The following is a 26,133-nucleotide window of genomic DNA, read 5'->3' on the forward strand; positions in this document are numbered from 1 at the left end:
AGTTATGAATGAAAAGAGTGTCACCATTGAAAAGGCTAAGAAAGATTCTATCATTTGAGGTTATTTGGTTGAGTTTGGGGATAGACAGGGAGGCCACCATTCTGTTTGTCCAAATATTATACTGACCAAAGTAAGTTAACTACCACACAGCCTAGGGGAGTAAAGTTCCTAAAATTAAGTTTAATTTAATTAAAACTCTAACAGTAGTTTTTTAAAAAGTGGGAAAAGTGGACAAGTTAATCAGATATTTAGGGATTTAGGGTCTGCATTTTACATGTATTCAATATTTTAATATTTGTTGAGTTAGTAACATTTTCATCTGAAAATGATGCTATTGACAAAGGCAAGGCTGAAGTTCAGGGATGATCACTGTGTGGAGCTGTGGAAAAGAAAGTGAGAGTACAGATTTGATCTCCATCAAATATTGTTGAGGAGTGTGTGGTTGATAAAATTTAAGTAAATTTGTGCAAAGAACTGAAAGTATTTGCTTTTGACCAATGTGATTAAATATATTTTGTGAGAAAGCCTTTTCATTTTATTAATGTTCACAATGTTTCCTCTGTAGTCCACATAATCATCTATCATAAATAGATATTCAGCCATGTTATATAAATCAGTTGCTGATATTTTTTAGTGAGAAACCAGAGAAGGAAACCAAGTTGCACTTTTTTGACCAGATCCCTGTGCCTTCTATTAGCATTTTACTTTTTAAGAAAAGTAAATAATATTTTATGAGAATGTGTTGAAATTTGTCCATTTTTTTTTGCATAATAAAATATTCATATGGGTCTGGGGCTCAGTAGTAGAGCAATCGCCTTGTGTGTGTGAGGTGCTGGGTTCCGATCCTCAGAACCACATAAAAATAAATTTTAAAAATAAAGGTATTGTATCCAACTACCACTTTAAAATATGTATGTGTATATATATATATATATATAAATAATATTTTCATAATTTTTAAAATAATTCATGGTGTTATAATTGGATGTTACTGGTATGCAATAATTAGATAAGTATTTTAAACTTTTCCTGTATATTTGCCTACAGATGAAAAGGACCTGAGTTCTTTTTTAACTTTAGTTAACTTGTTACATATATTTGTATATAGAAGATGAAGTTCTAGTAGCTTCAACTTTAAAAAGAAAAATGTGTAAAATGCATACTTCCTTCAGAATCTAATTTTCTTACATGTAAAAACAAATAATATCCACAAAATTAGGCATACATATAGGAAGAATCAGAGCAAGTACTTGGATAAGGGACCTTTTAATTTGAATTCTGGGAATAACCTTTATCCAAAAAAAATTTTTTTTAAATACTTCTTTATATTGGGTTTAAGCTGTAATACATTAACAAGAAAATGACATTTATAAGTAAGATCTATGAGGAAATCATGCCTCTATGAAATAATAATCTGTGAGTGAGCATATATCATCTTCCCTGTCATTTTTACAGAATGAGGTTTTTTTTAGATTTGGCCCATTCTAAAACTTACTGAATTTACAGATTAGAATTCTGTTTTCTTATTCTTTTTTTTTTTTTTTAAATGGTTGTCCACATGCATGTAGTTAAGCTGGAATATTAAAATTTTTAAAAATTCTCAAAGGCAAATGTACTGATGTAATTGGAAAAATTCATAGCTTGTAGCTTTGTATGGTTGTTTTTGTTAATTCTTAAGTAAAAATAGAGTAAAAGTTGTACTAAATAATTTCACATGCCCTTTCCTAAATTTATTAATAATAAAAATAAATCTCAATTTAAATTAAAAACTACATAATAGATAATTGAAGTTTTGAAGCATGTATTTCTTATGTGCTTATATTCCATATGCAGTTTGGTCTCTTCTGTAGAGGAGTTTTTTTTTTTTTTTTTTTTTTTTTTTTTAATTTGCTCAAGTGCATTGTTTCTTAATGCTTTAGGAAGAAGCAGTCATTGGAATTGTGACTTCTTTCCTTTTGAGGAAAAATACATTATGTGGTTTGTGTTCATTTTTTTATGTGCAGATTAATTTTGTGTTTTGAATATTATATGTATTCCTTGAGGAAGATTTAGAGCTACCTCAGGATGTCATAAAATCAGAATAAAGTTGAAATAGGCAAACATCAGGTTGATAGTCTTTCTGAAATCTACCTTATTTCCCTAATGTGAGAGCTCTGAATTTTCCATCTTTATTTGTATAAAAAGAATATAGTTGTTATATGAAAACTTTGGCTCGTGAAAAGTAATTTATTTTAATAGAAATATGTAGTTTTGGATTAAATAAAATGACTTAGTAAAATAAGTAAAATGTCCTCAACTTCTTAAATGTTAAAAAATTTTGAGAAATTTAAAGTTTTGTTGAGGGTTTTTTACTTCTCAACTACTGAAGATAATTTTGTATGCATCTATGTTCACAGGAAAGAAGATTATTACTCCATGGAGAACTGGCTTGGAGAAACTTTTAAGCATATTTGTAGATTGGGTTTCATCATAAATTGACACTGTGTTTAAACCAAAATCAGTGGGGAATATGATCCCACCCTCAAAAAAAAAATGATCTGTTTGAAACATAATTTGGAAAAGTAATTTTCTCTTTCTCTTTTGCCATTTTAATAATTTAAGCTTTCCGGGCTGGGGATGTGGCTCAAGTGGTAGCGCACTGCCCTGGCATGCGTGAGGCACTGGGTTCCATCCTCAGCACCACATAAAAAAAATAAATAAATAAAGATATCGTGTCCACCTAAAACAAAAAAATAAATATTTAAAATAATAATAAATAATAATAATGATTTAAGCTTTCAATACTAGTGTACAATAAGACAAAGTTCTTGCAGAGTTTAGTTATGTTCATGAAGTATTTCAGACTTCAGTGGATTTTTCTCATGGCTTGAACCATTAATACTAGAAATGGTGAATTAAATTTTTAAAAAATTAACTTGGCTCACTGTTAATCTTTTAATAATTTACCAAGGATGCATAGCACCATTTCCTAAGATGATTTTAAAATGTACATTCTTCGCCTGGTATGGTGGTTATTCCAACTATTTGGGAGGCTGAGGCAAGAGGATTGAAAGTTTGAGTCGATTTTGGTTGAGACTGCGTCTCAAAATAAAAGGGACTGGGGATATAACTCAGTGATAGAGTATCTTACCTAGCGTGCACCAGGCCTTGGGTTCAATTCCTACTACTGCTTCATCCCCAGAAGAAAGTACATTTTTACCTTGTTTCCCACTTAAATTTACCAATTTTATTTCTCACACAGATCCTTCTTGTTCTTTCTCTCCATTTCTGCACATGTCTGTTTTATGAAGTCTTTTAGGTAATTCTAATGCCCAATACTTGCTAAGAACTGGTGCCTTAGGAAGGTTGGGGCAGTGGAGAATCCACTAGTCTTGGTACAAGGAGGGGGAACAGCTCCCACCTTACTTTCTTTTCCATATGTTTATAATCAAAAGAAAATTGTCAACATATTGTCTTAAAATTGTTCATGTTTGGGGTGTTTTGGTATGATTATTATGTAGCTATTTTCCATGTGCGCGTGAATGCATAATTTCTATATAAAAAGTTGTAGGTAGCAAGAATCCTAAACTAGAATCTAACTTCAGTTCTCTCTTTAACCAGCTAAATGATAATAAAAGTTTCCTAATTACCAAGGAATCCATCCTACAGTAATTAAGATATATTGTTTTGTTACCTCTGTCCATCTTTAAATTCATTAATCTTTATATTTGATTTGCTGAATTAAGGTTTTTTTCTTGTCTGAGCTTTTATGAGTTGATGACAACTCTCTGAAAAATGCTTGAATAAGAAGCTTAAAATTTTTTTGCTTCCTTTTCCTTCACTAGCTTATAAGATCCTGTCATTTGGCTTTCTATAATATTGCTAAACTGATTACTTCTCTCCATTTTCAGTCCCTCATCCTAGACCAAGCTGTTATCCCCTCTATTATGTACTATTCAAGCAGCCCAACTGGTCTACCCTTGCATTTTTCCCCATATAATAGCAAAAGTAATCTTAAATATAAGTCAAATAATTGCTTTCTAATTGTTATTAGAGTACAATCCAAGCCCCCTACTGTGGCTTGCATAAGCTGTGTCTTGAATACTTCTGTAATCTCACTGTCACTCGTTCCCTTAATACACTCGGTTCTGGCCATATTATGAAATAGGTCAAGCTCCTTTTGACTCATTTTCTTTGTGTGTGTTCTATTTGTTCTTCCCATAGCATGGCTGGTTTCTTCTCTTCACATAGATCTCAGCTAAAATGTCATTTATTTAAAAAAACCATAGAAAAAAATTTCCATCACATTACCTTGTTTATTTCCTTTTTAGGAACTTTCATATTTATATAAAATGGGATGGGGAGTTCTCTTTACAGCCACTGGAATATAACTTTCATTGTGATAGGAACCATGTTTAGTTACTTAGTAGATATTTTTTCAAATTAAAATAACAAAATTTACAGTAGTTTCCTTTTTCCTGGTGTTTCCCATTGTGCAGTTTAGACTATCTATAGTCAGCCCAAAAATATTAAATCAAAAATTTGAGAAATAATTTATGAATTTTAAATTGCCTACCATGAAGACTCCCTCTATCTTGCTTCTTTGGACCAGGACCTGGATCATCCCTTTGTCCACCTTATTCAAGCGGTGTGTACTACTTGGCTGTCCTGTTTATTCTAGATCACCTGTCTCAGCATTGTACTGTTTGTTCAAGTAACTTAGATTTTACTTAATAATGGCCCCCAAACACAAGCATACCAAAATCTGGCAACTTGATTATGCCAAAGAGAGGCTGTGGAGTGCTTTCTTTAAGTAAGAAGACGTATGTTTTCAGGAAAGAAAAAATAATCATCTGCTGAGGTTGCTAAAATCTGTGGTAAGAATGAGTCTTCCATTTGTGAAATTGTGAAGATGGGGGAAAAATGCTAATTTTGTTGTTGCATCTTACATTGCAAAAGTTATGGCCACAGTGCTTGAAAACTTACTTTAAATAGAAAAAGCATTGCTTTATAGATTTTGGTACTGTCCTGGTTTCTGGTATCCACGGGGGGGGGGGGGTGTTTTCGAATGTAACTAAGGGTGCACTACTATACTAGTAAACACTACCAGCTTTCTTTTCTGAATAAATAAGTCTAGATTCTTCCAGTCTACTTCATGTCAAACCTACTTTACTATCAACTGGAATATCCTATTCTTTAAGGATATGTATTTGAACATGGTCAGTCTTTTCCCTGTCTTTTTGTCTTCTTGGACCTTGCTACATGGAAAACTCCTGTTTCTTGAAATCTTGCCTAGTTTTCATTAATTAAGATCAAATACCTTATTCCATGATACCATTTCTATGTCTCTAGACCTTATTGTCAAATTTTATGCTTTTATAGTATTTTAAAGTATCTCAAATTTTTTTTTAGATTTTGTCTGTTATTTTTACATATGATAATTTTCTCCTAAAATGCTTCTGGAGGCATTTTTATTATTTTGTTCATTATTGTGATATCACTTAGAGATTTATAGTAAATATTAAAATTGAAAGATTTTAAGCACCTTAAGTATGAGCCCCAGGTTTTATTTCTCAAGTTCCTAGAACTTTGCTCAGTACCTGACCTTATACAGTGGTTCCAGGAAGCTTCCATATGTTCTAAAGATAGTCACCTGTGTTGATTTAAAAATACAGATTGACCCTATCCCCATCGAAGATTAACTGAATCAGATTTGAAGTATTTGCCTTTATCTTTGTTTTAAAAAATACCCAAAGGAGATTCTGATACATACCCCTTTACTTCTAGAGAAATAAAGTTTAAAATGACAGAAATATTGGAAGGGTGGTGAGTTTCATCTGATTTGAATGAGGATATATAGGGAAAAAAGTTTCATGGAAAAGGAAATATTTGAGATGGATTTTAAAAGGTGGAGAGGATTTCATTAGAGGTTTTAAACATACAATTGAGAATCCATGAAGTTTGTTGACTTTTTTCCCATTTGTTTTAACCAATTTAACATAATGGAGAAATATTCTGTCAGTGAATTTTGAAAAAGTAATGTAATCTGAGTTAGGTAGAGACTGAACAGATCTAAAGAAAATCCCCATTAGGCATTAAGCATGGTACTGAGCAGAAGGCTGGGAGCTGTTTTTTTGTTTTTGTTTTTGTTTTCCTCTGCTGAAATAACCCTTAAAATGCTGATTGTGGGAAAATCCTTGGATTTTGCTTGGAGAAGCTAGGTTAAGGCAGGGCCATTTGCGAACTGGTAGTGTGTGTGTGTGGGTGTGTGTTTGTTTTTTTGACAAAGATCCTTGGTACCAGTGTATATTGGCTAAATGTCAGCCCTAAATATCATCATAATACAAGGGTTGATGATCCTCATGTCGGTTTAAATTATAATTATTTAGTTCATGTGGATAGTTCCCTTCACAGAACTGTTAGGCTCTTAGTTACTGCTTATGTTTTGTAGTGTTTCTTTTTGATTTGTCTCTTCAAATTAATATTTTTAAGTAATTTGTGTAATATGAAATAATCCAAGCAGTAGTATTTCATTTTAAAATTAGTTGCTAGGCATGTGAAAAGGTTGGATAGGGCTAGAACATGGGGGAAATAACAGAAAATGATATAGAGACAAAAGAATTTAAAGTACCTGATACCACCTCAGAATCTTTAACTATTGCCATTATCTTCCCAAAATTTCACACATTGTATTTTGGGGATTTTCAGATGTGGGGAGAAGAGACTTGCCGCCATCCTGACTTGTTTACAGACCTTAACAAGACTAGTAGTAGAAAAGACTGAAAAGATGTGCTGGAATATAACCTCTCTGTTTATTAGGAACGGGCAACCAAATCTTAAAAGATTTAATTACCACTTCTATCCTTAGGGAACTTGTAAACTAGGAATGCCAATAGAACTCTCATGAAGTCTATATATAATCCCAAATTTTAAATTATATAGTACAGATAATACTGGCATTTACAGAGTCAGGTTTATTACATTAACTCAGAGTTATTAAGTGAGATTAATAGTGCTGTGTAGTATTTTGTTAAATACAATAGCTTGAAATTTGTGGGTGAGTCTCCTTTTCTGTATTTTTTTTTTTTTACACAGTAACATGAGAATTATGTTTCACATGGATTATTTGTTTCATTTAATCTGAGTCCTTGTGCATTGAAATAAAGATTATTGCAGAATCACTATCTTCCAAATAAAGAATCTGTATATATGTACAGGAGTCCAGGAGACTTTAGTTTGAGGTCTTCATTAAGATAACCTAATCCAACACAAATTAAATAATGTTGGTGTTGGTATGTTAAAAAACGAATGCATTATTAATTGGGGCCTGCTTTGTTGATTTAATAAATAAGTAATGGGAAGTAAATAAAAATTTCAAATCAAGCATTTGCTGAACTTTGAAGCATTTCTGTAAATGCTTCAGTTTTTCAACTACTAGCAAAGAAGGCTTATTTCTCAGGAGAGACTTTACCAATTTAAGGAAACTGTGAGGCTTTCACTTTTTCTCAGTAGAGATCTCATTTGAACTATAGAATATAGAAAATTATGAGTGTCATTTTTCTATGGGTAGTATGTAATAGCTATCATTCATTGCTCACATACTATGGGAGTCTTGGCTCTTTAGGCCTTTTTTTTTTTCTGGAATTATGAAAAGCTGGGAAAATGGGGAATCAGCAAGGCATTTTAAAAAAAGCCATTAATCACCAAAATGTCCAGTGCCTATTTCAAATGAGTACAGTTTTCAAGACAATGCATGGTTATTACTGTAAAGTTCTCCACAAATCTGATATCCAAGGCATTGAAATTATTAGCTGAGTAGCAAGAATTTTCCATATTAGAACTTGGAAATGAGAAGGAAGTATTTTTAATTAGGGTATATTTGACATTTGATTAATTAATGGCATTGATAAATTTTTTAAAAATGTAAAGTAGTACTGGTAGTTGTCATGATTCTGTCTGGGCACAGTCTTGTATGGAAACCCTTTAGAGAAAAGACAAAATGATATTACATTGTTTTGACATTAGCTTAAACTCTTTGGTTTTCTTTCTTTCTTCTAGTTTTGTTTTGTTTTCACCTGCCTTCCCCATCATAGCTTATTTTTTAAAACAAATAACACAACTCATGAAATGGAAAGCCTCCTTTGTTTTGTTGTGTATTTTTGAAACTCAAAGGCTGTGCATGTTGATTTATTTGATTTTTTTTGTTTGTTTGTTTTGTTGGCTTTAGACATGCTAAGGAAGGCAATTCACTATTTTAAATCTTGAAACATAATATTACTCTTTAGCCTTTTATTCAAAATATTTTCTCTTAATTACTGAATGAGAATTTTGTATTTAAGGAATGATGTAACACTTCACGAGTTTATTTTTATTAGGCAAAACTACTCTAGACATGTCATTTGCTTCTGGGTGTAGATGTTTAATTCATCCCACCCCAACACATACACTAGAAAGCAGCTTTTGAAAGATAAACAAAATCAACTTTAGCCTTTAGAATGCTTGTGGTTTATAAGCCCCACATATTTCCTCAGTGAGAAACCATATGATTTGTGCGATAGCTTTTCTCATAAAATTCATTAGCTGTTTAACATTCTTGCCGTAACTTAGTGAAAGCTTTAACCAAGAACTGCTTGTGGCATACAGTTGCCAACAGTTTATTGGCTACTTCTGTAGTTGAAAGGAAGTTGAACTATTTTTTTGGACCCAATAAGTTTGTCCTTTCCACTTGGGTGTTGAAAGAGCTTATGAGCAGTAGCTGTTCTGATTTTTGTTGGTTGTTTTCTCTAGGGAACAAGCTACCCTCTGAGTCAGCACTGGACTTGAAGATAAATCCTACAATTCATGAAACTGACTGATTCGACTAAAGGATGGATAGTTTGGGCAGCGTTGGACAGCTCTATGAGGGGTCTGTTTGTTTAACTGAAGGGATTGTTGAGTTCAGCAACATTTAATTCCCCTAAGCCAAGGGGTTGCTGTTGTGAAAACAGGGTTTGTGAAGGAATCAGTTTTGGCAATTAACATCAATATTCTTAATTGACTCTGTTTTCATTTTATCCACCTAACATCATGGAACAATTCTTTAAAGTGTAGAAAGTTTGCTCCTATTTGCCAACTAAAATTTGTAGTTCCTGATAGGTCAGCATAGGATTTTTGCAGTTATGAATCTAAGTTACCCTTTTTTCACATGGGGTTATGGACATTTCTCTCAAGTAAACCTTTTGGCACTTAGAATATTTCATCTTGGTGGCTTGAAACGTCTAGGATTAAGTGGGACCTAATTTGATTAGTAAATATTCACTAAATCAGTGAACAGTTTATACTATCAGCTTATGGCTAATATTATAACATGCTTTTTTGATAATAATTGTCAAATATTAATGAGATAATGATTTTTACCTTTAAACTTTGTAGAATTTTTGTATTAGTATTTGAGGAAATGAGATTTATTATGTTTAATTAAATGATTTCTGTGTGTGTGGAATCTGAGGAATTTTAAAATGCCACAGAAAGAAAAAAATCTTTGTACCTTAATTTTCTAGGCCATAATAAACTTTGTAGGGATAGTTTGGATTATCTTTTTGAAGACTTGTAAAAACAAGCAGGGGGACAAATATATTAATTTTAGTTATTTGAAAGACAGTATGATTTAAAATATATAAAAATAATGGGAATTTTACCCAGACAAATTACATAAGTAGATTATTTTAAACATCTTTTAGGCTAAAGATGCAAGTAGTCATCCAACATGCAACTTTGAAAAATGGGGCTTTAAACAAATTTGATTATATATACAATCTACTTTGGATTTATTAGTTGCATGATTATTGTGATCTTCTTAAGCATGGTATTCTTAAGAACAGTTTAAGCCAGTTCTAAGAATTATTTGCAAAGCTGAATTTGATTGAAAAATGAAATTATTATGGGAACAAGTAAAGGCTAGTATTAGCTTTTACTTTCTCATTTTGTTGAAGTTTTTGATGATGGGGTGATTTGTTTTATATTGTACAATGTGTTCTGGGATTAAATCCACAGTTAAAACATACACATGCTTATATGATTCTTTTCCCAATTTCTATTTGTTTCCATTTAAACTTTCTTTTCTCCCCCCATCCGGTAGCTGAAAAGGAATGGCAAAATGTTCCCAGTTTAAAATAGTCAATATAATATTAACTTTTAAAAATTTTAACTTAATGGCAGTATCTCGAAGAAATATTACTGTCTCATTGGACAGAAAAGTGACCAAAGCCATAATCAAGGTATTCCTGGATTCTAAGTTAGCATTTCTTAACAAATGTATACCATCAATTTAATATAGCATTTTGGGAAAAAATTTTCAAAATATGTACATTTAAGAAAATTTTAGTGAAGTTCAAAACATTTATCTGTATTAATAGGATTCTTTAGAAACACTTAAATTCTAATCCAAAAAGTTGGAAGATCCTCTGAATCATTCTTGTTTATAGCAATTAGCTTCATAGTAGCTTGTTTCTTTTTATAGTACCTCGATCTTTAGGATTGCCACAATAATTTTCAGGCTTTATTGCAGAGTACCAGAAATTTTAGCAAATGTTTAATTTGGTCATATCAGCCTCCTTCAACTTTATTATTTCCGGATATGTTCAGGAATTTTAACAATTCTTCATTTAATCACATTTTCTCTTTGTACAATAACAATAGTATTTTACATAGCCATTAATGGTTTAAGTTAAGGTTAAATTCAACATCATGAGGGTTCTTCTACACAAGGCTCTATTAGCACTCAAGAGACATAAATTCCATGTCTCATTACTTTCATTGCTGACTAAAAAAAAATCACTCGAAGTATGTTCAGCCCCAGTTGTACAATTTGTTTAAAAAAAAAAAAAAGATGAGGAAAAGGTTGGTCTGCTGCTGGTTTAAAAATTGGAAATTTTGAAACATTCTATTCAAACTTTGTCAGATTCATAAATTAGATTTATGTTTTTATTTATATATTTATTATTCATGTATTTATTCTTGTTTTTAATTTTGATATGAAAGATAATTATGAATTTAATTATGACTCTTCTAATGGAGTGATTATTATGGAAGCAAAAATAGCAACTAAGGATTTCTGAATTTAGGGTTTTTAAAATTATATTCTCTAAGATAATAATTATAACTTTAATTTGCTCAAATTTATGTTTAGGGTTACTCAAAAGATAAGCTTACAAGAAATTCATTTGATTGTTGGTAAAATTATTACGTTCACTCAGCTTCTTTATCAATCAAATAACTGTACTATGTGGGGAAAATGCACATTTTAAAACATGATTTATGTGCTTTTTTTTCTCTTAAAACTATTCTTACCACTTTAATATTACTGGGTAGTGTTTTCTCTAATCTTTGTCTGTCTTTTTTTAAGTCCCTTTTTTGATGTTTTATTAGTGTGGGACTGCAGATCAAGCCCAGGGTCTTGAGCATGCGAGGCAAGCAGTTTATCACTGAACTATATATCCAGTTAGTGTTACCTTTTAAAAAGCAATATACAAGGCTGGGCTTGTAGCTCATTGGTAGATCGTTTGACCTAGCACATGTGAGGCACTGGGTTTGATCCTCAGCACCACATAAAAATAAATTAATCACATAAGTTAAGGTATTAGGTCCATCTAAAACTTAAAAAAAAAAAAGAAAGAAAGTATATACATTTATTTAATTATAACTATCTCCCTGGATACTTTTTGTGTTATTAATTTTGGGATACTTTCCAGAACTAGAATTTCTGTGACAATAGCTGTAAATAATTTTTAAGGTATTGAAATTGAAAATGATTGTTAAGTAGATGAAATTTTATTCTAAGGCTTAACTTGTTTCATTAGTATATATATTTAGGTAATAGAGATACTGGAGAGGTAGTTGATGAAATGCACAGGTTCATAACCTTCCTGTATGAACTATATTTTGTCAGCTGTTTTTTCCAGCAATGGAGTATGTACTATTAACTTGTAACTCTTTCTAAACATATAAGGATATAAGGTAGTGGAATATATTCATTGCCACAACTTAAGGATTTTCTACTTTTTTAAACTTTGGTTTTCTTTCCCCTTCCCCAAGGGATATATTCAGATAAGAAAAATAAAACTTTTTCCTTTGTATTTCTCTATGACAATATTCAGTATAGAGCAGAGTTGTGAAAAGATGGTGACTAACTAGAGACACTTGGTGATTTCTGTGCAGAAATAAGTTAGCAAGCTGAAGACACTACTATCCTTAAAAAAGCCTGCTTGTTAGCTTGCCTCTCAGCTGTTGTCTGAGAAATTAAATCCTGGATGTTTTCCCACTGTTCCCATGCTGATAAGGGTGGTTTACTGTGCTTTACCTTTGCAAACAATGTGATTTGTGCTGCACACCTTTATTTCCATGAGTTTGGAATTCTGATATGTGCTACACAGAAGGTGCCCATATGACCAGTTCACTATCAAAACCTTGGGTACTGAATCTACTGGGTTTCTCTTAGCAGACAGATTGCAAACATTACTAGGTGCAGAGGGTATTCTATGTGGCCTTTCTGATGAGGAGAGAGCATAGGAAGCTCTCCACGAAGTCCTCTAGAGGCCACTTGTTTCCTTTTTCCTGGCTGTGTACTGTTTACTGTGTTGCAATAATTTATCTTAGACATGAATGAATGCAATTATATGTTGTTTTGTGAATTCTAGCAAATTTCTGAACGTGGAGGTGGTCTTGGGGACTTCCAATTAAGGATCTTTGTTACTTAATTTTTTACTGAGGAACTTTCAAGATTGTATTGTTAAAGCAGCTTTACTTTTATGGTAATCATGAACACAAGGAGTGTTCGGTGCATTTTCTGATGTTTTAATATCTTATTTCAGGAAGTTCTCTTCAATAGAATGCTACCCTGCATACAGTGTGGTTATATATCAATTGTAAATATCTCCATGGCATCCAGACTTTTTTTCCCTCCCTTTTGTAGTTCTGGAGATTGAGCCTGGAATCATTGTCACTAAACTATGTCCTCCATCCTTTTTTAAAAATTTGAGAGAGTCAAACTGGCTTCAGACTTGCCATTCTTCTGCTTTAGCCTCCAGAGTTGCTGGGATTACAGGCATGTGCCACTGTGCCTGACTGCATCCACACTTTTAATGGTAATTACATTGATATACCTTTCTTAAACTCGGTTTTCCTTCCACTAAGAGCTAGTGGTAGAAATGGGGTAAGAAACTAGACTTGTCTCTGAAGCACTAAAATAGCAAGTGGGGGAGAAGTGTTCTGAAGTTAACTTTGGAGTTGACTTTTTATACCCACCCTTTGATTTAACATCAGGAAAGTCAACATGGAGACTTTATTAATGCTTTAACATGTTTTAAGCCCTCTTACAATATAGGGATGTAAACGCAATGTGTTTGGAGCTATAACTGTGTGCTGATTGGCTTTAGGGGGTGTATTTGTACTAGTAACTTTGTTTTTTTGTATTCCTCTGTATGATTATGTAAGTTTTTAGTATGATTTTTTTTTTCTCTTGGGTAAAGGCCTAAATATTGATCTTCTTGTTAAAAAGATATTGCTTCCTCTATTTGTCCTCAGCTGAAATTCATATGCTCATGATGAGATATTTTGTTAATTTGTAATCTAAACCATTCTCTTAAGTATGGTCAGACATGGTAATTGTTATGATTGTTGGAATTTTGTTAAAATTTTAGCATAACCCTAGGTTTACCCAGGCTGCAGGGACCTGGAAAGAGTAATGTTAGAATAATAAGACATACTCTTTCAGAAGAATGTGCTTTACTCCAGATTTTTTTCACATTTTTCTATTTTATAGTGATGAGTTGATTCATGTTCGCCTTTAAATAGAGATGACTGACGTGGGTGTCACTTAATAGCTTGACCACTTACTTTTTTTTTTATTCCCAGCTTCTTCTTATAGTCAGTACTTCAAGTGATGACATTTGCCATTCTTAGTAATTCAATGATTATAGCTATTGATATTTAGTATTTTGGTTGTTGGTGCCAGTAAAGAAAAAAATTCACCTTTATATCCATTTCTTTTCAGCAAAATTATTTTGTGCTGACAATGTGCCTTATGTGCAGATGGGAATACAGAATTTAGGCACAAATCTTCCCTGCAAATAGATAAGAACAACAAAACAATGGGAATCATTTTCAAGTATAGGTATCAAGAAAATATTGAGTAAGAAGATAATTCAGAACAAATTAGACTTTACTATGATGTTATAGTTTAGAGAATTTGGTGTTGGCAAGGAGAGCTATTGACAGTGTACTCAGGAGAAAGCAGCTTAGGAAATACATGGATACATGAAAGAAGCGGTGTCCTCAGGGAAGTTGTCGAGGACTTCAGAGAATTTAAGGGAAATCCTCATCTATACAATATTGTCTTCATATTTGTGAATGTGGGTTCCATCTCTCCACAACTTTTTTTCAAGTTGTCTTTAATATATTAACTTAAAACTTTCAATGAAGTTTGATTTTCTGTGTTCTGATCTTATACATATTTTATTAGATTGATTCTTAAATGCTGTATAGTATTTGCTGGTATCATAATTGGTTTCTTTTAAAACAAAAAATTTCTATTTGATTATTTCTAGTATCTATATGTGGTTAACTTTTATATTTTTGTGCTTTGATAACTTTTATTTCTAAGATTTTGTGAATTCTTATTTTTACTCAGTTTTCTACAAATGATAGTTTTATTTCTCCCCTTGCAATAGTTTGTTCTGTTGTCTTCTGCTGGCTAGTACGGTGTTATAGAGAAGTAGTCATAGTTGACATTTTTCTCTTATTCCTGGTTGTAAAAGGAATGTTCTTAATGTTTTCCAACTTTGGATGATCTACATTCTGAAATCTTAGATGCCTTTGTTTCTGAGAGGACAACCTTTTAATTCTTTGAAGAAAATATATATTTTTTAGTTGTAGGTAGACACAATACCTTTATTTTATTTTTATATGGTGCTGAGGATGGAACCCAGTGCCTCATGCATGCCAGGTGAGCACTTTACCACTGAGCCCCAGCCCAGAAAATATTACTTGTGTTATATTCTGGAATGGATTTTAAAATAACCTTAACATTCATTCATGAGACATCAGTCTATTCAGTGATTCCTGATATGCAACAAAGATGGACAAGACGGAATTTCCAGTTCAGTGGTGTTCCCAATTTTCATTTCTCATTTTTTTACTTTCTTCATTTGAGTTTTTGCTAAATTGTCTAAAAAGATGTCAAGCGTGTGATGGTATTTATGTCAATCACCTTTTTAATTATTGTCTAAACTTTTAAAATCTGTGCCCATCTGATACCAGTGATATACTAGTTTTAATTTGCATCTCTTTGTCAGTACAAAAGCATCTTCATATGTTTCAGGCATTTGTTTTTCTATGAACTGGCTGGTTGTATAATCTGTTGTTGTTTTCTTAATGGCTTTAAGAACTATATATAATGCAGAATAGTCCTTTTATTAAGTACTGCAAATATCCTTTTTTGCTCTGTAGAAATTGTGTTTTTTGAAAAAGTTAAAATGATGAACATTTATTTTTTAAAAATTTGTGTGATTAAAACAATATTATATTTTTAAAATAGTCTTCTGAGAGCCTTTTCATTTTAAACGCTTAAAAATTCAATCTGAATATTCATGTGAAATTTATGTAGGTGTGATAATGAAAAGGAGATTCACTTTTGTTGATTTTTTTAAAAATAAATAACTATAACTTTACCAGGGATTTAACACTGGAGCGCTATACAACTGAGCCATACCCCCAGCTTTTCTATTTTGAGACAGGGTCTCACCGAGTTGCTGAGGCTGGCCTCAAACATGTGATCCTCCTGCGTTAGCCTCCTGAGTTGCTGGGATTACAGGCATGTGCCACCATGCCTGGCTATATCTTTATTTATTCTGTTATTTTGTGATGCCTCGAGTTGAAAGTTGTCACATTTGGCTATTGAGTAGTCAGTCCATCTTCTCCCCTGAAGTTTGAAGTACCACCTTTACCTTTTATTTATTTGTTCATATATATTTGAGATTGATTTTGGTGTCCTTATTAATCTATTGCATTGATCTACTGTTCATATGAGCTTCCATCAGACATCTTTATTACTATAGTTTTAATTGCTTTTTAATATCTAATTAGTGTTAATACTTTTCATTTTTTTCTCCTTTATATTTTGTCTTCCTAATATTTTGCTTCTTTTTCTTTTTGTGTGTGTGTGTGTAAAATTACTGACTGTTCTCAGTCTTTTTCCACAGAAATATAATTAGTTTGGCTAGTTTTTTAAAATTTCTGTTTTATTGAACTAGCATTGTAGTTTTAGATTAGTTTAAGTACGTTAAACTAACATACTTAAGTTGACATGTGCATAAGAGGTAAGTATAGATATTTATTTTCCTCTGTTCAAGTTAATTTTTATTTTTGTGAGTAGAATTTAATGTTTTCATCTTGCTCATTTCTAGTTAATTTTATGTTCAGACATTTTATCTTTTTATTGCTAATTAATGTAAATGGGTTTTGTGTGTGTGTGTGTGTTGTTTTATTGCCCTCTGTCTCTCTATTGGGTTAATGCAGTGTTTTTGACCACCTCTTTTCTATCCCCCAGCAATAATTTGAATATCATTAATTTCATTGAGGTGTAATTTCACTTATCATAAAATTCATCCTTTAAAAATGTATAATTTATCTGGAGATGTAGCTCAGTGATAAAAAGCTTGCCTATGATGTTCAAGGCCCTGTGTTGATCCCTAGCATGGTTTTAAAAAAAGAAGAAGTAACAGTAGTAAATGATCAAAAAGTATATAGTTAAGTAGCCATGTGCTCTTATGCATACTTATAATTCCAGCTACTAGGAGGCTAAGGCAGGAGGATCGTGACAACTTAGCAAGACTTTAAAAAAAAAAAATAAGGACTGGGGATGTAACTCAGTGGCACAGTGCACCTTGGTGCAGTCCTACAGCGTATCACTAAAAAAAAAAAATGAAGAAGACGAAGACATTTCATGTAAATAGAATCATATAGTCACATAATATGTGGTGTTTTGTGTTTTATCTTATTTCACTTTATGTTTTCATAGTTCTTCCATGATATAGCATATGTCATTTCCTCCCCTTATAGGGGTGAATAATGTTCCACTACGCAGATAATATATTTTGTTTACCTGTTTTTCAGTCGATAGACTTTTGGGTTATTTCCGCTTTTTGACAGTTATGCAAAACGATACTGTGAAGGTCTGTGTACAAGTTTTTGTGTGGAAGTAGATTTTTACTTCCATTTGGTAATATGCCTAGTAGTTGAAGTTCTGGGTTGTATGGTAACCCTTTGTTTAACAATTTGAGAAACTGCTAAACTGCTTTCAAGGCAACCCATACCATTTTACATTTCTGTCAGCAGCATATGAGAGTTCCTGTTTCTCTTCACTGTTGCTTATTATTAGCCATGTTTTTGATCATGGCCATCTTGTTGGGTATGAAATGGTATGTCACTATGGTTTTTTATTTTTCATGCCTCTGAGTTGCCTTTTCACCTTCTGGATAGCTTCTTTTGAAGTACAAAAAGTGTTAAATTTTGATGAAGCCCAATTTAAATATTTTACCTTTTGTTACTTGTGCTTTATGGGTCATATCTTAAACCATTTCTTAACTGTAGGTCACAGTGGTTTATGTATGTTTTCTTCTTAAGAGTTTTATGGTTTTCTTTCTTACATTTAGATTTTTGATCCATTTTGAAGTAATTTTTTTTTTTTTAATTTTTAATATTTTATTTTTTTAGTTTTCGGCGGACACAACATCTTTGTTTGTATGTGGTGCTGAGGATCGAACCCTGGGCACACACATGCCAGGCGAGCGCGCTACCGCTTGAGCCACATCCCCAGCCCAGAAGTAATTTTTTTATATGGTTTGCAGTAGGTGTTGATGTAAAATATTTTGTTTCTATTTTATGTAGTGGTCACCCCTAATTTTTACTTTGCATACTTTACTGAGTATACGATTGAAGAGATGGACAATAAAAATATTGATATACAATTTTGATGTGGGGGTCAGTGCTGGGAGTGAACCATCTAGAATTTTAGCTACACTTGAACTGTAACCTATTTCAGACTAACAGTTCTTGTTTACTGTCAGTGCTTATTCAGATTTGCCCACATTCTTACATTGCATGCCTTTTTAGGAGGGAATTTTTTTTTATCAATGTTGATTATTGAATTGTTTTTCACCATGGAAATATGAATGATGAACTCCCCAAGAGTCTTTATTCACTGCCCATCCCTTATAGAGTGTGTATAAATCTCAGGATGAAGTTACCTTCTTATTTGGTGTTGCTGATGGAATTTTGTTAATATAATTATTTTTCTTTTTTCCTTCCTTCCTCTTCCTCCTCCTCCTTTTTTTTTTTTTTTTAAGATTTTTCTCTTTCTTGGGAGCTTTTAAGAGTTTTTCTCTGTCTTTTGCCTTGTCCCAGTTTCACATCAGTTAGTTAGGAGTTTATTTTTACCTATTCAGCTCAGAATTCTTGCTCGGGATTTTTGGTGAGTATTTCTTTGGTAAACTCAGAATCATAATCTGTTCTCTTTGAATATTGCATCTTCAGTATTTTTTGTTTTTTCCCCCTGGGTATTTACCTTCTCACTCTGTCTTTTGTGTCTTTTAACCACTCTTTCATATTTTTTAAGTATTATTTCTAGGTAGTTTTCTTAACTCCTTCTGATATACAGTTTCTTTTTGATCACGTCTAGTTTGCTGTGTAATTCATCTGTTGAATGGTTTTTCCCTTTAACATTTTTGCGTATAATTCTTCATTCTTAAAAGCCTAGTTTTAAAAAAATATTTATTTTTTATTTATAGGTGGACACAATATCTTTATTTTGTATTTATATGGTGCTGAGGATCAAACCCAGAGCCTCATGCATGGTAGGCGAGCACTATACCTCTGAGCCATAAGCCCAGCCCCTTAAAGCCCTAGTTTAAAAACAACTCTCTTATTCTTTTGTGAGGTTTGGCGCTTCTTTCATGTCCTTAATTATTTTAGTAGTAATTACATTTTATAATGTTTTTTAAATTATTCTGTTATCTGAAGTTCTTTCTGCATAAGGTACTAATTCTTAAGTATGTTGTGTATGCTGATTTTTATTTTTGAGTTCTTATAAGTGGGATTATTTTGTGGGGAGGGTTCCTAAATGTTCTGGATTTCTGAAAGTGTTCATCGAAGGAGTTGGTGTTTGCTTCATCCAACACATTTTATATTACTTTCCCTATTGGGATTACTGTAACATGGAAAGGTGTGGGAGTTTTCTCTTCCATATCTGTGTATAGAATGGACATGGGGTTGCCTTTTCACTTATTTAATTTTTAATTGACATAATTGTTTTTCATATATATGACATAAAGAATAATTTAATACCTGTATACAATGTATAATGATCAGATCAGGGTAATTAGCACTTCCATTTCCTAAACACCCCAGTCTGCCAACCTTCTTCCTTTTTCTCTCTCCTATGAGAAATTTTTGTCCAGTTTGGTTCAGCTGATAGGTAGAAATTTTCTGGTCCTACATTGACTGTTGATGGTGCATATTTGCCAGAGTCCTTGCTCTCCAAGGGCTTTTAGTTTCACTTTCTATGTTTTGAGTCAAGAATCCATTTCTTATGCTCATGTGAGCATTAAATCCTGGTCTTTAGAGACTGTGTCTGACCTAGGTTGTTATTCTCCAAACCTCTTGGCTCCATATTTTGTTTAATTTTTTGTGCTCTTGGGAGTTTTGTTGTCATTTTTATCTCAGCGGTATTTTAAAAGTTGGTGTGTTGTATTTTGTGTCGAAGTGCTATATATATTGATAACATTTGTAGGGCTGGAGAGAGGGCGTTTATGTTAGTTCAGTCTGTCATTTTTCAGAAATTGAAATATTTGTATTTAGGAAGAGTGTTGGTTAATATATGTTAATTTTGTAATCATTTGCTTTTATGAGTTTTGTCAATATTTACAAGAGTCTTCTGTGGTTTCTCTTGGGATTTCCAGAAATAGAATTATATCTAAAAATAGTGACACTTTTGCTTCGTAAATTGCCTTGATACCGGAATTATAAACCTAGGGACACTTCCCTGAGCTACATTTCCCAGCCCTTTTTATTTCTTATTTTGAGGCAGGGTCTCACTAAGTTGATGGGCCTGTCCCTGAATTTAGGATCCTTATGTCTCAGCCTACCAAATGAATGCTGGGATTGCAGGCATGTGCCACCGTACCTGGTTTGAAATTTTTAAAATCTCATTTCCTTATTTTGTTAATTATTCTAGTTAATTTCTCTAGTGGATATCCCTGCATTTTTCCTCCCTTTTATTTGATTTTGGTATTTAAGAAGCAGTCTTCAAATATCCTAAAGCAATTAGTATAATATTTGTGACTTAAATATCTCAATTTGCATTTTCACTTAAGAAGTTGAATGGCAATTATTATATGTGATGTCACCAAAATTTCTGATGAAGAATGAACTATTATACTTGATATACACCATTATTAATAGAAAACCTTCAGTTTTATTGTATCAAATGGATTCCTGAAACCCTTTCAGGAAAATATTCCTGTGGCCAAGCATTGAGTAAAATGCAATAGAAGATGTAATTTTAATTAAGAATTTTGAAATTTGAATCAGATTCCCTTGACTTAGCAGAATCTGTTCATTTTAATTCAGCACCCTTATTTTTAACTATTTGTTTCTGAATGGTGGTTCTGTTTCTTCATGGTATTTATAACTCAGTCTTGTATTAAGTACATAATAATGGGTACATTATGGTATTGTTGTCATAGTATTGAATACAGAATACCTTTCTCCAAACAGATACGTGGATATTTTCTTTCAGTTCTTTAACACATTTGTTAATATACAGGTGATACAAAGTTGTGTCTTTTGTGGTGAGATTTGGTGTTTCAGTAATTTAGTGGTTAATTTCATTTCTGTCTTCCTATAGAAATTAAATATCCTCTTATCCTATGAATAGTGATGCTTACTATTGACTATATTTTCTGAATGAACTTGATTTAGCCTCAGTTCAGATATGTGAACTCAAATTTCAGTGTTATAATTTTGTATTAAAATAACTTCACAAAATTAAAAATTCTTAAGAGAAATCTTGATACTGTATAGTATAATTTTCATCATTCATGCATTTTCTTATTTGACTTAAGAAACACTGAGTGTGGTGTTGCATACCTATAGTCCCTGCTTCTGTGGAGGATAAAGTAGAATGGTCTCTTGAGCCCACCACTTCAAGACTAGCCTGGGAAAGAGACCTTGTCACAAAGAAAATGTCCACCCTAATATAACCAACCTTAGAATACTTGTTTTCAAACGAGAGATTCTACCTTTTACCTGAATTAGATAATTAACATGGGATCATAATGTTTCCCATCACTCTTTCCTGTACCTTCCCCTCCCAGAATAGCTTAAATAATCACACTAATAAAATGTGTTATGGATCCCTTTTATATTCATTGTTAGAGGGAATTGGGCAACCTTGTAGCATATTGACTAAAAGCACCAACTTTAGGATTAGACCTGAGTTTAAAATCTCAGCTTTCTAGTTTACTGAGCCATATTTGTCCTTAAAATAATTCTTTTGATCTTTAAGTTAGTTTCCTCCTTTAAGAAAAGAATATGATATACCTACTTCACAGGGTAGTAGTGAGGATTAATTTACTAATGCATGTGAAACATTTGGATTTGTGCCTTACACAGGGAAAGTATTCAAGAGTTGTAGCCATGCTTGTTGCTGTTACTTAATGTACAGTTAGTATACAAATTCTCTCATCATTGGTTGACTGTCAGAACAAAAACTTAAAAAACCCAGCTCTGGAACAGTTAAAAAAATAAAAAATAGGCTTACACATTTATGTAACCTGATTTCTTCATAAATAGTGATTTTTAAAAGAGTTACATGTTTTAGAGATTCTCTTAGAATACAGGAAGACATGCTTGAGAATTCCTGGCATATTTTAATGTGAATGTAGTCAATATTGAGTTATAGCAGCAGGGAGTACTAGATGTGAATTTGGAGACTTGGGTTTAAGTCCTGGCTTCGCTGTTGACTTTGTATATATGTGTTCTTGGCTAAATAACAGTTTTCCTACAGTCTGATTTGTGATATTTATAACCTACCTGCCTCACCTATTAATTTAGTTGCTCAGAAAATCAGATAAAACAATTATGTTGAGTTTCTTTAGAAAGTACAAGACTATCCAGCAAAAAGATAGGTTATCTCAGTTTTCAGCTTATTTTTGTTCACTTGCATGTTTTCTCAAAACAATAACTGATGTCATGAATGATATGAGTTATTAGAAATTGAAACTCAAATCCCTATTAATCCTAATTCTGTGACTCAAGACATTTTCAGAACTTTTTTCTTGTATTGTAAAGCGGCTTATTATTCAGACTTTTAGACTTTCCCCAAGAGTCAGAAATCAGTTCCTAGATAAGCTCATTTTCTTGGAAAGCATAATTGTAGATTTAGATTGCTAGTCTCTGCTCAGAACTGATGACGTCTCTTAAGCCTTTAATTAGCTATCTGTCTTAAATTAATTACATTTCATCTGCACTTCTGCATGTTGTACTAATAGTCATGGTATAAAGAGTCCATTCTGGTATTTCTACTCTTCCATTAAGTTAATTTATTAAAATTTTAGTGATTCTTGCCATTGAAGTTTCTGATGTAAACTTTCCTATGGAGGAGGCTATTCCTGTAATGAAATTGCCAATTTATTTGGGAAAGACTACATTGAGAAAACAGACTTCTTTACATTTACTTTAATCAGAACATTCCCTAAACCAAAACAAGATAAAATTATTTTATTTATCTTTTTACTTAAAATTTGCTAAAGATGATATTTCTTCCAAATGTATGTTTGCATAGTTTTTCAGATTTTTTTTTTCTCTTGAACCAATTACTGTTCCACTAAGAAACTTTTTTACATCTTCCTCAGGAATGTCATTGTCTGCTGGATCTTCCCCTCTTCATTCCCCCAAGATTACTCCACATACTTCTCCTGCTCCCAGAAGAAGAAGTCACACTCCAAATCCAGCAAGTTATATGGTGCCTTCTAGTGCCTCTACACCTGTTAATAATGCTGTTTCTCAGACTCCATCTTCTGGTCAGGTTATCCAGAAGGAAACTGTTGGTGGGACCACTTACTTCTATACGGACACAACTCCAGCACCTTTGACTGGAATGGTATGTCTGCAGTAAGGAGGGAGTTGTAATACTCTTAGGAAAGTTCTGGAGGGGATTTTATCCCCCACCCCCCACCCATCTTTATTAAGATACAAAAAAGCATTTCATTTTCTACTCAGTCTTCTCATCTTTTCAAATAAATCTGGTTCTGCCTAATAACTCTTATTTTAATCAGATGTTAGTTCTGCCTAATAAATCTGGCTTTAATCAGATGTTAGTTTATATTTACACTTTATTGTACTTCATGGCATGTTTTGCATACAGGGTTACCTAGTATTTGTGGTAGCTAGAGTTGATGTTTATTGACTTGTTTATGGGTACTGTGTAGATTTACCTCTAGGAAGAAGGTAAGGTATCTGCCATAAGTAGATGGCATCTTATCAGTTGTTACTGAAAACAAAACTAATGATCAGTTCTTGCCTCAGATGAGGCAGTAATTTTAATAGCTAGATCTCTGGATAGTGGAATGACACATGGTGCTAAGATTTACAATATGGGTCATTTCTAAGGAGGGAGAAGATTCAGACCGAAGGGAGCATTGATTCTGGATAAGGAAAGAGCTACTAAAAGATTGGTGATAGAGAAAAGAATCATAAAACAAATAGGAAGAGATAGACCTAGAAGAAACATGCATAAAAAGACCAAGAGAAGAACAACATACCCAGAAGGACACATTTCTTCTCAGAGTGAATTAGTGTTGTCAGAATGGAGGGAGAAAGAACAGGAATGAGAGGAGCAGGAAGAGAGTGGTGAGGCTGGGAGGAGAAAAAGCATTGTCATGTTACATGAATTGTAACTTCGTTATTTTGTCCATTAAAGAAAAATTAACTGAAGGGAAAACAGTAGGTGAAGAGCTCAAGAGTAATAGAACCAGATTCCATTAAAATAATGGAAGCTGATTTAAATCATAGACATTTAACAGTCAGATGATGGGTTTATGAAAAGCATATTTGTATTTCAGTAAGCAGATTTTGATTCCCCCAGATTAGCAATTTATTTCTTTAAGTTTACTAAAAGATAATTTGAGTGAAAAGAGAACAGAGTTCTTTTTTTTTAAGAACCTAGTTTTACCATGTTTTTGACACTCCTGAATTTTTATAGTTCTGAGTCAGTTTCCCCAAATATAAAATGAGAATAGTAATATATCAAGCCACCTTATGGGGATTAAATGTGAAAACATGTATAGAAGTAGTTGTAAATCATATAAAATTCTTAAAAATAACTAATAGTTGTGTGAGGGTTTTGGGGTTTTTTGTTTGTTTGTTTTTCATTAGAAATCCTTTAAAAGTTATCACAGAACAGCTTGCCAAATAGAAGTTTGAATAAGTAAAGATTCCACAGTGGTTTACCCTGTTTTGGGTGTATTTTATTTTGTAGTTATTTACATTTTTATTATATTTTATTATATTTGTAGAAAGAAGAAATTTGTACAGAGGTTCTTTTTTCACAAAACTGTCTGCTATTTTTAAAAGAGATTAACTATGACAGATTTTATGATGTTTTTTCCCTTCAAGCCATTCTTTAAAATATGCTTATAAAAAGCCTGAGGTAGTTAAGCCAAACTGTGCTATCTGATAAAAAGGAAACCAAAGCAAGAGAAAAGGTATTATTTTCTCTGCAGTTGCAGGTTAAAGAAAACCTTACAGATATTGCAAAACCACTTTCTAATTGTAATTCAGAGCAGAATAATTATCTGAGGATGCCAGAAAACAACTGAATTTAATTTTTTTAAAGAAACGAATCTTCTAGTTAAAAGGATGAGGTGGCCCTGGGCGTGGTGGCACACAACTGTAATTCCAGCTGCTCCAGAGGATCTCAAGTTGCCAACCTAACAACTTAGTGAGACCTTGTCTCAAAATAATAATAGTTCAGGGATAGAGCACCCCTGGATTCAATCCTCAGTACTGAGTTTGAGTTGGGGGAAGAAGGGAGACAAAAGAAAAGCTATAAGGAAAAAGAGACAAAAGAAAAGCTATAAGGAAAAAGAGACAAAGAGCTATTTTGACCTTTTCATTGGAGCTTAAATGTTATTATTTCTGAAGAAATGTTTTCTCGTTTACTTTTTAAAATTGATTTTTGAAATATAGTTTATTCAGGGGCTGGGATTGTGGCTCATTGGTAGAGTGCTCGCCTAGCACAGGTGGGACCCGGATTCGATCCTCAAAATCACATAAAAATAAAGGCATTGTGTTGTGTCCATCTACACCTAAAAAATAAAAAATTAAATATAGTTTATTCAGAAAGAATTCTGTTAATTGCTATTCTCTGAGGTGTTTAATTCACTGTATTTAAAGTTTTAAAATGTATCAAAATTTAGTATTCATGTAAAGATTAACTTTTATTAAGTCAATAATATAACTTAACATTTGAGAAAAATTGATGATTATTATTTCCCTCACATACCTTTTTTAGGTATTTCCAAACTACCATATTTATCCTCCAACTGCACCTCATGTTGCGTATATGCAACCAAAAGCAAATGCACCTTCCTTCTTCATGGCTGATGAACTCCGACAGGTATGCTTTCAGAATTTGTAGAACTAATGAGTGCTTAATATGCTTTTGTGAAGAAAAGGAAAATGAACAGATCAGACTATTTAATCACATATGCTGTTCTAACACAAATAGGATTTAGAATTTATAAATTTTATTTAAGAACACCTGGTTTAGTTTGAGTCCATCCCATTTATTGATTCTTGATTTTAATTCTTGTGCCAAAGGAGTCTTATTAAGGAAGTTGGGGCTTAATCCCTCATGATGGAGATTAGGGCCTACTTTTTCTTCTATTAGACAGACGCAGGGTCTCTGATTTTATTCCTAAGTCCTTGATCCATTTTTGAGTTGAGTTTTGTGCATGTGGAGAGCCTACATCTTGGGAGCAAATCTTTACCCCTCACACATCAAATAGAGCACTAATCTCTAGGGTATATAAAGGACTCAAAAAACTAAGTTCTAAAAAA

At 32.5% G+C, this 26,133-nt stretch overlaps 1 protein-coding gene across 9 annotated transcripts in view; it reads left to right on the forward strand.

Moving 5' to 3' along the window:
• Positions 1 to 26,133, forward strand: part of Pan3 (poly(A) specific ribonuclease subunit PAN3) — a 140,079-nt gene that overhangs the window by 78,707 nt on the left and 35,239 nt on the right. For all 9 annotated transcript variants that reach the window (XR_006853886.2, XM_058582509.1, XM_058582508.1 and 6 more), the window contains 2 exons: positions 22,926 to 23,173; positions 25,586 to 25,690. Coding sequence is in view for 8 of the 9 variants with exons in the window: in XM_058582509.1 (XP_058438492.1) it covers positions 22,926 to 23,173; positions 25,586 to 25,690 (353 nt within the window). In the remaining variant the exon portion in view is untranslated. The remainder of the gene's footprint in view (positions 1 to 22,925; positions 23,174 to 25,585; positions 25,691 to 26,133) is intronic.

The sequence above is a fragment of the Marmota monax genome, unplaced genomic scaffold, assembly GCF_021218885.2.
Source record: "Marmota monax isolate L192 unplaced genomic scaffold, Marmota_monax_Labrador192_F-V1.1 WCK01_AAM20220418_F8-fsc00011, whole genome shotgun sequence".
NCBI lineage: Eukaryota > Metazoa > Chordata > Mammalia > Rodentia > Sciuridae > Marmota > Marmota monax.